Source organism: Canis lupus, chromosome 5 (genome assembly GCF_011100685.1).
Source record: "Canis lupus familiaris isolate Mischka breed German Shepherd chromosome 5, alternate assembly UU_Cfam_GSD_1.0, whole genome shotgun sequence".
NCBI lineage: Eukaryota > Metazoa > Chordata > Mammalia > Carnivora > Canidae > Canis > Canis lupus.
In genome coordinates, this window is record NC_049226.1 from 50,385,453 (window position 1) to 50,397,925 (window position 12,473).

General features: G+C 34.2%; 1 protein-coding gene and 1 non-coding gene across 3 annotated transcripts in view; both read right to left on the bottom strand.

Annotated features, from left to right (window-relative positions):
• HOOK1 (hook microtubule tethering protein 1) overlaps positions 1-12,473 on the bottom strand; it is a 65,610-nt gene that overhangs the window by 31,156 nt on the left and 21,981 nt on the right. For both annotated transcript variants that reach the window (XM_038537367.1, XM_038537368.1), the window contains exons 6-8: positions 6,428-6,495; positions 5,218-5,280; positions 3,043-3,126 (exon numbers count right to left, since the gene is read on the bottom strand). In XM_038537367.1, coding sequence (XP_038393295.1) covers positions 3,043-3,126; positions 5,218-5,280; positions 6,428-6,495 — 215 coding nt within the window. The remainder of the gene's footprint in view (positions 1-3,042; positions 3,127-5,217; positions 5,281-6,427; positions 6,496-12,473) is intronic.
• Positions 4,395-4,520, bottom strand: LOC119872074. The gene has a single exon (XR_005360270.1). It is a non-coding gene; the product is annotated as a U6atac minor spliceosomal RNA (small nuclear RNA).

The window sequence follows — 12,473 nt, forward strand, 5'->3', positions numbered from 1 at the left end:
AGGATTCATTTGAAAAAACCCGAATCTTCGGCCTCTCATGACTTTCAGCATATTACTACATAGGTTTGAGAGATTATTTTTTTCAATAATTGTAATTAATTCAACCCAATTATGTGAATGATTGGTGAGCTAGTGAGCTAGTAATAGGAAATTAAAGATTACAAACACTGTCCCTCAAATGAGCAACACAAAGGCTGAGAACTGTCCCCAGACTGACTACAGGAGAAAGAAGTTTCTCTTCCTAAATATAATGCATACATCCATCCTTGCCATGCAAGCAGTTTAGTGACTATTATCTGTTATGAACAATCCTAAATTATTGAGATACACAAAAAGAATGAGAGTTTGAACCCTCAGTATCCTTGGGGTAGAAATGTAAATAATTACACAACAGAAAACATTCAAGGTGCTTTCATGGAAGCATACCATAAGGTGGGGGTGGGACACAAAAGAAAGAATATCTCATCTTGGCTGGAGGGGAGAGGCTCTCACAAAAAGATCAACGGAAGAGAAACAATACCCTCAGTCTTCCAAAACTGGACAGGAACCCTCCAAAGAGGGTAGAGGGGCAAGGGCAAATTTAATTTTCAACACCCAGTGTGTAATCAACCTGGTTCCTATCCATGTTTTACAGTGTGGCCTCAGAGCCACCTTTAATCATAGACTGAAGGAAGGGGTAATAAACATGCAAATTCCTTGTACCACACCCTCCTATCCAGGCCTTAGAATGTCCAGGAGTGGTTCTAGGCATCATAATGTATCTGCATTTATCTCTCTCTGGTTTGTTCTCTATTTCTTTGTTTCTCTCTCCTCTGTTGCTGTCTCTCTGTCTCTGTTTCTGTTTCTCTGAGTTATTTAAGAGATAGAAAAATTCAAAAAGCTAAAAAAAAGGCTCATTTTCTCACATCACCAGATTTAACTTAACACTTGTATATCATTTGCATATTTAAAAAAATGAAACATGAAATTCTATAGCTGGAGTCCCCTTTATCTCATTAGAGTTTGAAAATCACTGTTTCAGATATACACTTATCTTGTACAATGGTGGGCAGGAGTATGTTTTCTCTAACATACCATAAGCAAGACTGGCCACTGCTACTGCAGTAAGTGAAGAATTGCTGCCTACTGCTGCCAGGTGTTATGAATAATGGCTGGGAAAAGCAGAATTAAAAAATAAAAAACACTGGCAAACACTTCAGAACTTGCCCGAAGGCCCCATAATAATCCTGACTGGAACAGAACTAGAAGACTACATCAGAGTTTCTAGAACTTCACATCAAAGTATCATGTGGAGATTTTTCTTTCTTTTTCTCAAGTACACATTATTGGACCTGCCTTCTGATTTCCTGGATCAGAATTTTGCTTGTCCCAATGTTTATAACCATAATGTGCACAGAACCAACATAGTTCTGTATTTGAAAGGATTCAAGCTTCACCAGATCTTTCACCACAAAATTCCCACTTTTGCATTCTTTGATTAAAACATGTTTGCTAGCTAAACTGTGTCAACACATAGTTTCTTTAAGAATGGCTTCATGAGGGGTGCCTGGGTAGCTCAGTGGTTAAGCACCTGCCTTTGGCTCAGGTTGTGATCCTACGGACCCAGGATGGAGTCTCACATCAGGCTCCTTGCAGGGAACCTGCTTCTCCCTCTGCCTATGTCTCTGCCTCTCTCTGTGTCTCTCACGAATAAACAAATAAAAATCTTAAAAAAAAAAAAAAAAAAAAGAATGGCTCATGAGGTTTGCATCTGAGCGCTTTGTTTGGGTATAAGGCTGCTTCCCTGCCTAGGTACTCTGCAGAAACCTCTCTTCCATATTCTGGCATTCAAGTTGTAGGGGAACCTGATTTTGTCTTTGTGGGTGATTTGCCTTTTCTACCTGAATGACTAGTACTTGTTTTTCCTTTATTCTTGAAGTTCAGTAGCTTACCTAGGATAAAGCCTGCTGTTAAGTATTATTCATGGATTTGTTTCTATATAGCTACAATTTCCTTTTAAACCTCATTTTATTGCCCTACCACCTAGTCTATTTTACTGATGAAATTGTTATACAACATGAAGCAAAGGTTATTTTCTAAGCTTAGCTCAAGTCTTTGAGCATGCTCTTTAATCTGCAATGTTTGCACATTTGTCATGCTTTTATTCTTTTCATCTAATTCATGCTTCATCAGCAGTCAAGATACCCTATATTTTCCAGTGTAGTTGAAGACTTTTTGGGACACCCTCTCCACTGTAGCAAGACCTAGTACATCTTCCCTTCTAAGTCATGGTTGGGACTGTTTTCTCTCTTCAGCCTTGTGAATTGTCAAGGAAGGATGGGGTAAGGTTGTGTGTGATGGGTTCTGCTCTAAGTGCTTAATGTATATCAACTCATTTAATCCTTATAATCACTCTGGGGAGATACATACTATTATCACATCATTTCTAGAACAAAAGAGAAAATTGAACTATAAAGAATTTAAATAATTTGCCTGAGAGGACACAACCAATAACACGGCTAGGTTCTGAATATGGTTAGGTGGATTTAAAATCTACCCCACTAACCATTAACTATTGTCTCTCATACCAAGTTTAGTTTGCTAATGTGTAAATGCATATGAACTCAAGAATTATATATATACATGTGTTCAGATACATGTACATGTTAGCAAAACAAACTTGGTATTCTCATTTATGAAGGGTGGGGCAGGTCGATCACTTCTAAATACTTCAATAAATGACCTCACTTAAATATTCACACTCTATGCAGTAGCTATTTTAGTTTCTTCTTTTTACAAAAGAAACTAAGGGCTCATCTAAATACTTGAAATTCTACAATCAAAAGGATTTTCTCAAAGAAGTAGGTGTTAGCAATTTTCAATTCTAAGAGAAAAATAACTATGAAATTCATGCTTGAATATTCAAGCCTATAACAAATACTTTAAATTTGCCTTCTAAGAAATGAAACCCAACCTCTAAAACACTTTGCCAATGAATTATTTACAATAAAACCTTTCTAAACTTCAAGACTAAATTTTTCTCAGATTGATTTCTTTTCCCACCTGCATATCCAGTTCTTGGCATCTTTGCCTCAGTTCTTCTTTTTCTGCTAGTGCTTCCTGAAGTTCTTCCAAGGCCCTTTTAAGCTGAAACACAAAATGTCCTGATTCTTAGTAAGGTGTGTTTTGACACAAATTGAAAAATATATGTACGTACATACATATACGTATGATGTATATGTACATCATATACATATGAGAGAGGCTCAGTCAGTTAAGCATCTGCCATTGGCTCAGGTCATGATACTGGAGTCCCAGGATGGAGCTGGTATCAGACTCTGCAGGGAGTCTGCTTCTCCCTCTGCCTCTCCATCTCCCCATCCACCCCTACTCATGTTCACTCTCTCACTTGTTCCCTCTCTCAAAAAATTAATTAAAATCTTTTTTTAAAAATAGCTATTAAAATTTATTAATAAGTTTACTCTCTTTGGGTCTTCATTTGAAACTTTCTAGGGTTACCATGCAAATTATATAATAGAAGATGCACTTAGCACAGTCTCTCTGGCACATGGTAGACAATGACTGACTACTCAGAGTGAGGGGGAAGATTTTAAGGTAGCAGCTTTATGCAAATGGATAGCTGTGTGAGACAGTGGTCATTTGGGTTATGGGAGAAGGTGTTGATTAGTACAGAACAATGATGAAGGGCCTAACTGTGGATGGAAATCATGCATTTATAATGACCCCAATTCAAATGAATGGCTGTACTTTTCTCTAACAGTGCTCAACTGCATGGATATAGCAGTAAAAAAAAGGCTTTCATTGTAGTTTTGATTTCCATTTCCCTGATGATCAGTGATGTTGAACATTTTCTCATGTGTCTGTTGGCCATCTGCATGTCTTCTTTGGAAAAATGTCTATTCATGTCTTTTGCCCATTTTTTAAATTGAATTATTTGTTTTTTGGGTGTTGGATTTTATAAGTTAACCATGGAGAAGAAATTGATGGTTACCAGAAGGGAAATGGGTGGGAAGATGGGTTAAATAGGTGATGGGGACTAAGGTGTACACTTGTCGTGATGAACACCAGGTGATGTATGGAAGTGTTGAATTACCATATTGTACGCCTGAAGGTAATATTACACATTATGTTAACTGGAATTTAAATGAAAACTTTAAAAAATGTATCTGTTAAAAAATGTCTCAATTTGTTATTTTTCTGTGAGTAATATTCACAGTCTAATGTTTAAGGCTAAAGTCCCACAGAAATAAAGTTTTTTTTTTTTTTTCAGAAATAAAGTTTTATGTAAATCTTTATGAAAATTTTTTATTCAATTTGCATTTTCTAAAAATTGAACTATCAGTAACAGAGTTTTATATATACACACACATACACAATACAATGATTCAACAACAACACCACAATGGTTAGATGCCATGAAGTAGATGGCAATGCCTCTTAACTGTATTGTGTGTTGTCAGGCCCAAGGGCCTCCTCCATCCTTGTCAAAGGGAGTGCTAACCTCCCCTTTCATACAACTTTCCTTATGAAATATTTAAACAACAGAGTATTAGAGGATGTTGTTTAACTTCATTTCAAAAAATTTAGAAAAAACATAGTATGTTTAAATTCAAATAAAATTTCATAGAAAAAAAGTTTTAATTTGAAATATTTCATGAAATGACTGGTGACACTCATGAAAAACAGTTGTTCAAAAATATAACAGAAAAAGTACTAGATGCATTTGGCTCTCCCTATACCCCTTCCCCTAGAATCTAGTTCAGATTATATGTCAGAGGAGAGTTCCTTTTGCTCCCTGTGAAACAGTCATGTAATAGAACCAGGGAAAGGATTCTTGAGCACAGGGTCTTGGAGCTGTTTCTTCAACATGACAAAAATTATATTATCTTATTAGATAAATTAGGTATTAGCAGAATTTGTATATTGTCTACCCTTAGAATGAGTCACATATGTATTATAAGTTTCAGAAGGGAAGTTCAACGTCACTCAACTCTTTGAACATGAGCATAAAAAATTCTGGAGACTGACAGTACTTGCATTCATGAGGGAATGCATGACAATACTCAATTGAAATGTTACAGAATAAACGACCTAAATTTTATGGAGAAAAATATTCTTGTATATGTTCCCCTATGTAAGCTTTATGATACTAATTATAATTAGCCAAGGAACTGTATGAATGTTTTCAACATTTTCCCCACATACTGAGATACTCACCTGTTGTTCTAATTCTCCAACAGTATCATTTGTAGGAGAGTTCAATATTTCTTTACTCATCAACTAAGAAATTAAAATAGTAAAGTTAAGTACAATAAAAAGATGCTACAAAGTAAAAAACAAGTTTACTTGAAAGGACAGTAAAATGCTTGATATTCAGTTTTCCTTTGCCATACTTTGATGATCCTTAGAATATTATTCCAATAAAAACTTTACTAGAGGCTTAAGCTAAATAACACAATGTTTAACCATTAGATCTGTGAGGATACCAGAAGCAAAGTGGACTTGAAGATATATTTAATACTTGTATGCTGAAAATTCACAATCCAAATTATAAAAGATGAACTACTATATAAAACTGGTAACAAAATAATAAATAATATTAAAGATTCTTCCATAAAATAAATTAACACTCTTAAAATACAACCTTTAAATGTGTGACATGGCAAAAGCCTAATTTGAGAAGTTATTTTAAAAGGAGGAGTTACAATTACATGAAAGAAAGGATCCTTATAAAAATAACTTTTTTGCATCTGAAAGGCAGATTTATGTATTTTGAGGCTTTAAATTCAAGCCAGCAATGCAAACTCAGAGCACACAAAGTGCTAACTTCCTGGGAAAGGTCTCCCTCCACATCATGCTCCTGCCAAACTAAGTTTGCCCTCACTAATTCCCTACTCTACCTACCCTCAGGTCTCCTCTGCATTCCACATACCTTAGCCTTTAAGTCTGATGTTAAGAATCAACGTGTACCACATGAATTCTGAATCCTTCTGGTTGAATTTACACAACTAGACTGGCTTGAACCCAGCCTACCTGGCTCCCAAACTTATCACCATATTTGCTTACAGTACTAACATTCTGAAAATGAATATAAGATATATTTACATACATGCTTTAAAATTTCAAGACAGACTGTCCTAATTGGTAGAAAAAAAAAGATAAAAAATTCTTATTTGGTCAGAGGTGGTTTATCCTGCTTAGGTGAAGCTATTTAAGGGATCCTGACAATATTAATTTATCTTTTAAAATATAGAAGTACTAAAATTAGGATTGAAGTCTTTTTAAGATATTTTGGGGAAAGAAAAGAAGGAAAGATATACTAGCTTAAGATAAGTCAATCTGCTGCAAAGAGCAAGCAGATTTCTGTTTGTACAAACAGAAATATATATTCATATATATGTATATATATATATGAAAAAAAACTTACCTCTTGAATAGCAGTCATAACCACATGTTGAACAGATTCTTCCAGTGTCATTATATTTTGAATATGTTCTGTGTTTAAAAAAAAAAAAGATCTGATAAAAATCTACTCTTTACCCCTGGTACCTTAGCCATTCAATTAACAGCACAAAAGTTCATTTACCACACATACTTCTTTATGTAAGTATTTTTTCATAAGATATATGTCTACTAATATTAGATAAGCAGAATTGAAATATTCATAATTTTAAATGTTTTATTTTTTCTAAAGAAGAAAACCTCTCATTTTCTTAGGAGAAAGAAATTATAATCTTAAAACAATTATGACAATTTCTTCCCTGTTGTTAAATATTCAGTATTCTAGGATGAATCCATAAATATTAAATGAATTCCTAAAATCTCCAGCCTAAAAAGTCACATTTTATCACCTACTTAGCTCATTTCAGGAGGGCTTTTTTTTTAGAATTTTTTTTTAATTTTTATTTATTTATGATAGTTACACAGAGAGAGAGAGAGAGGCAGAGACATAGGCAGAGGGAGAAGCAGGCTCCATGCACCGGGAGCCCGACGTGGGACTCGATCCCGGGTCTCCAGGATCGCGCCCTGGGCCAAAGGCAGGCGCCAAACCGCTGCGCCACCCAGGGTTCCCTCAGGAGGGCTTTTTAAAGAAGGGACTTCCTGTAAACACACACTCAACATTCATCACATCTCATCTCAAGGAGATATTTATGCCTTACCACAAACACAGAGGCAGTAAGTTGATTCTGTCCCAATAAGAAATGAGGAACCATAAGAAAAAGTGTTCCATATATTTTCATAATCCACCTCAACTATATGTTCTTCAGCTAAAACAATTTCCAAAAATTTCTAAATTTCAAAAAAAAACCCCATCACATAATTTTCAAATACTTTTATTGTTTTAATGATTCTTCTAGAAAACTTCTGAAAGTTCTCTCAATCTTTCATTCGTAAAGCCAAGACTGGACAAAGATTCTGATAGATTCTGGTATGCAACTGACCACTAAGTGGGGAGTGGGTGGGAAAGCAGAAGAATTTTTTTTTTAAAGAGTCCATTTATTTATTCATGAGAGACACAGGGAAAGAGAGAAGCAGAGACACAGGCAGAGGGAGAAGCAGGCTCCACGCAGGGAGCCCAATGTGGGATTTCATCCCGGGTCTCCAGGATCACGCCCTGGGCTGAAGGTGGTGCTAAACGCTGAGTCACCCAGGCTGCCCAGCAGAAGAATTAAGTAGAGAATGTACAAGCAATGCAATGTTTTACTTTAACTGGATTTTCTGGATAATGGAGTGTTATAAGACTGCTAAAGCCTTCAAAAAATTATATTTTCTTCCATCAAGATAAACAGAATACTTATTTAACCAAAGAAGTTCATTCTTTCAAGACTGAGGTTACTGCAATACCTTGGAATCATTCTGGAATCAACTCTCATTACAAAGTATAAAGATGTGTAAACTGTTTTACATTTTGTATGTGTTTTGTTTTTAAGTTTTAATTAATTTACTGCAAGATTTTCTTTACTTGCTCACTTCTAAAAATTGCCCACATACCTCCAAGAAGAAATCCAATTAAGTAACACTGATGTTTTTAATAGTGACAATGAAACTATTTTGTATTTACTAGTTTTATTTAAATATGTGGAAACTGAATTTCCTTTTAAAATTCTGAGGACAAAATTGCTAAATAATGCTTGGAATTAAATCATGAAAATAATGTTAAAGTTCATGGAAGGAAACAAAATCAACTTAGGGAGAAATTACAGCTTAAAATATCTAATTATAATCTATAATAGGAAGAACTGATTAATTCACAAGAAAATAGATGAAATGAGATAAAAAGAATAGATACTAAATAGTACAAATAGAGTCAAAGCTAAAAGTTGGTTCTTCGAAAAAAGATGATTAAAATTGACAAACATGGAGGAGGGAAGATGTGAGGGTTGCTGGGGGCAGGGGAGGCATTAAGGAGAGCACTTCATGTAATGAGCACTGGGTGTTATATGCAACTGATGAATCACTAAATTCTACATCTAAACTAATAAAAAAAAAAAGAAGAAGAAGAATGTATTGCCTCTTCTCCCCAAAAAAGCATAATGATAGAGAATTTTAAAAGCAGCAAAAAATAAAAATAAAATAAAAAATAAAAACATTATATAAAAGGGCAACTCCACAAGTCTATCAGCTGATTTTTTAGCAGAAATTTTGTAGGTTAGAAGAGAATGGCATGATATATTCAAAGTGCCAAAAGGAAAGAACTAAGAATACTCTACCCAACAAGGTTATCACTGAGAATTGAAAGAGAGATAAACAGTTTCCCAAACAAAAGTTAAGCGAATTCATTATCATTAAACTAACCTTACAAGAAATGCTAAAGGGAATTCTTTAAGTGGGAAACAAAAGGACATAACCAGAAGTAAAGTTATGAAGGGAAAAAATTTCACAGATAAAAGCAAACATAAGGGCAGTAGATTAATCACTTATAAAGCTATTATGGAAGTTAAAACACAAAAGTAGTAAAATCATTTATATGTACAAAAATTAATCAAAGGATACAAAAAAACAAAAAGATGTAAAATATGACATCATATACATAAAATGTGGAGAAGGGAGTGGAGAAGGGAGTCTAAATTTAGTGCTCTCAGAACTTAAGCAACCATCAAATTAATATAAATTCCTATGCAGAATGTTATAGATCAACTCAATGGCAACCAAAAATCAAAAACCTATACCAGATATACAAAAAAAATAAAGAAGAAAGAATTCAACCATAATCCTATGGAAAAGCATCAAGCCACAAGGGAAGAGAGCAAGAGAAAAAAAAAAGGAACAGAACTACAAACACAACCAGAAAACAATAAAATGACAATAAGTATATTACTTATCAATAATTACTTTAAATGTAAATGGACCAGATACTCCAATCAGAAGACCTATGATGATGTAATGGATAAAAATAACAAGACCAATCTATATGCTACACCTGTATGAACCTACAAGAAACTCACTTCAAACCTACAGACACAAATAGACTGAAAGTAAAGGGATAGAAAAAAAAAAATACTCCATGAAAATAGAAGAAGGAAAAAAAGCCAGGATAGCAATACTTCTATCAGAGAAAATAGACTTTAAAACAAAGACTGTGGCAAGAGACAGAGAAGGGTACCACATAATATTAAAGAGGTCACTCCAACAAAAGGATGTAACAACTGTCAGTATCTCTGCACTCAACACAGGAGCTACCTAAATACATAAAGAAAATAATAAGAGCCATAAAGGGAGGAATTGACAGTAATAGCAGAAGACAAAAAATTTACATCATTGGATAGAACACTGAGACAGAAAATCTACAAGGAAATAGTGGCTTCGAATGATACATTCAATCAGATGAACCTAACAGGTATATGCAGAACATACCATTCAAAACAGCAGAATACACAATCTTTTCAATTGCCCATGGAACATTCTATAGGATAGATCATGTTAGGCCACAAAACAAGCCTCAATAAATTTAAGAAAATGGAAGTCATATCAAGCATCTTTTCCAACTAAGACAGTATGAAACTAGAAATCAAATACAAAAAAAGAACTGGAAAAGAACAGACATATAAGTAGGCTAAACAACATGCAACTAAACAACCAACAGGTTAACAAAGAAATCAGAGGAAATAAAAAAATACATGAAGACAAATGGAAATGAAAACACAACAGTCCAAAACCTCTGGGATGCAGCAAAGGCAGTTCTAAGAGGGAAGTTTATAGTGAACCAAGCCTATCCTCAAGAAACCAGAAAAATCTCAAAAGGAGTTTTAGGAAAGTAAGAACAAACAAAGGCCAAAGTTAGTGGAAGAGCAGAAATAATAAAGATTCAAGTGAAAATAAATGAAACTAAAAAACCATAGAAAAGATCAATGAAACCAAGAGCTGATTATTTAAAAAGATAAAATTGATAAACCTTTAACCAGTTTCAGAAAAAAAAAAAAAGAAAAAAGAAAAAAGAGGCAATTCAAAATCAGAAATAAAGAAGGAGAAATAGTAACTGACATCACAAAAATACAAAGAATTGCAGGAAACTATTTTGAAAAATTATATGCCAACAAACTGGACAATCTACAAGAAATGGATAAATTCCTGGAAACATATAATTTTCCAAAATGGAATCAGGAAGAAATAGAAAATTTAAGCAGACCTATTACAAGTAATGAAATTGAATCAGTAATAAAAAATAACTCCCAATAAACAAATATCCAGGAACAGCTGGATTCACAGGTAAATTCTACCAAACATTTAGAGAATAGTTAATGCCTATTCTTATCAAACTGTTCCAAAAAATAGAAGAAGGAAACTTGCAAATTCATTCTATGAGGCCAGCATAACCTTGATATCAAAACCAGATAGAGACACTACAAAAAAAGAAAATTAAGAATCAATATCTCTGATTATCCCAGATTCAAAAATCTTCAACAAAATATTACCAAACTGCATTCAATAACACATTAAAAGGATCATTCACCATGATCAAGTGAGATTAATTCCAAGGATGCAAAGGTGGTTCAATATTCACAAATCGATCAATGTGATATATCAATAAGAAGAATAAAAACCATGTGATCATCTCAATAGATGCAGAAAAGCATTTGACAAAGTACAATATTCATTCATGGTTAAAAACCCTTAACAAAATAAGTTAGGGGGAACATATTTCAACATAATATAGGACATATCTAAAAATTCCGCAAGTTACATCATACTTAATGGTATAAAACTGAAGGCTTTTCCTCAAGATCAATATCAAGATAAGGATTTCCATCCTCACAACTTTTTTTGACATAGTACTGGAAATCCTCACTGTAACAAGCAGACAAGAAAGGAAATAAAAGGCACCCAAAGTCGTAAGGAAGAAGTTAAACTGTTACTATTTGCAGATGACATACTACTTTATTTTTATTTTTTTTTTTAAGATTTTATTTATTTATTTATTCATGAAAGACTGGGAGACAGAGAGCGCCAGAGACAAAGGCAGAGGGAGAAGCAGGCTCCATGCACCGGTAGCCTGATGTGGGATTCGATCCCGGGTCTCCAGGATCGCGCCCTGGGCCAAAGGCAGGCGCCAAACCGCTGCGCCACCCAGGGATCCCGACATACTACTTTATATAGAAAACAACTATACCAAAAAACTATTAGAACTAATATGTGAATTCAGTAAAGTTGCAGGATACAAAATTAATATACAGAAATCTGTTGTGTCTCTATCTACCAATAATGAAGTAGCAGAAACAGATACTAAGAAAACAATCCTATTAAAATGGCACCAAAATAAAATATCTAGGAATAAATTTAACCAAGGAAGTGAAAGACTTATACTCTGAAATCTTTAAGAAATTGATGAAAGAAACTGAAGCTGACACAAATAGGTATACCAGGCTCACAGACTGAAAGAATACTGTTAAAATGTCCATAATATCCAAAGTCATCTACAGATTCACTGCAATCCCTATCAAAATACTAACAGCATTTTTCACAGAAGTAGAACAAGTTATCCTAAAACTCTATAGAACCACAACAAACCTTGAGTATCCAAAGCAATCTCGAGAAAGAACAAGGCTGGAGGTATCAGAATCCCAGATTTCAAGATAGTACTACAAAGATCTAGTAATCAGAATAGTCTGGTACTGGCTTAACAACAGACACATAGATCAATGCCACAGGATACAAAGCCTAGAATAAACCCACACTTATATGGTCAAATTAATCTATGACAAAGGAGACAAGAATATACAATGGAGCAAAGACAGTCTCTTCAATAAATAATGCTGGGAAAACTGGATAGCTACAGGCAAAACAATGAAGCTGGACTCCTTCCTTACACATTACACAAAAATAAACTCAAAATGGATTGAAGACCTAAAGGTGAGACCTAAAATCACAACTAACAAAAACCAGAGGCAGTAATCTCTTGGACATCAGCCTTAGCAACATATTTATGGATATGTCTCTTCAGCAAGGGAAACATACGACAAAATAAACTACAGAGA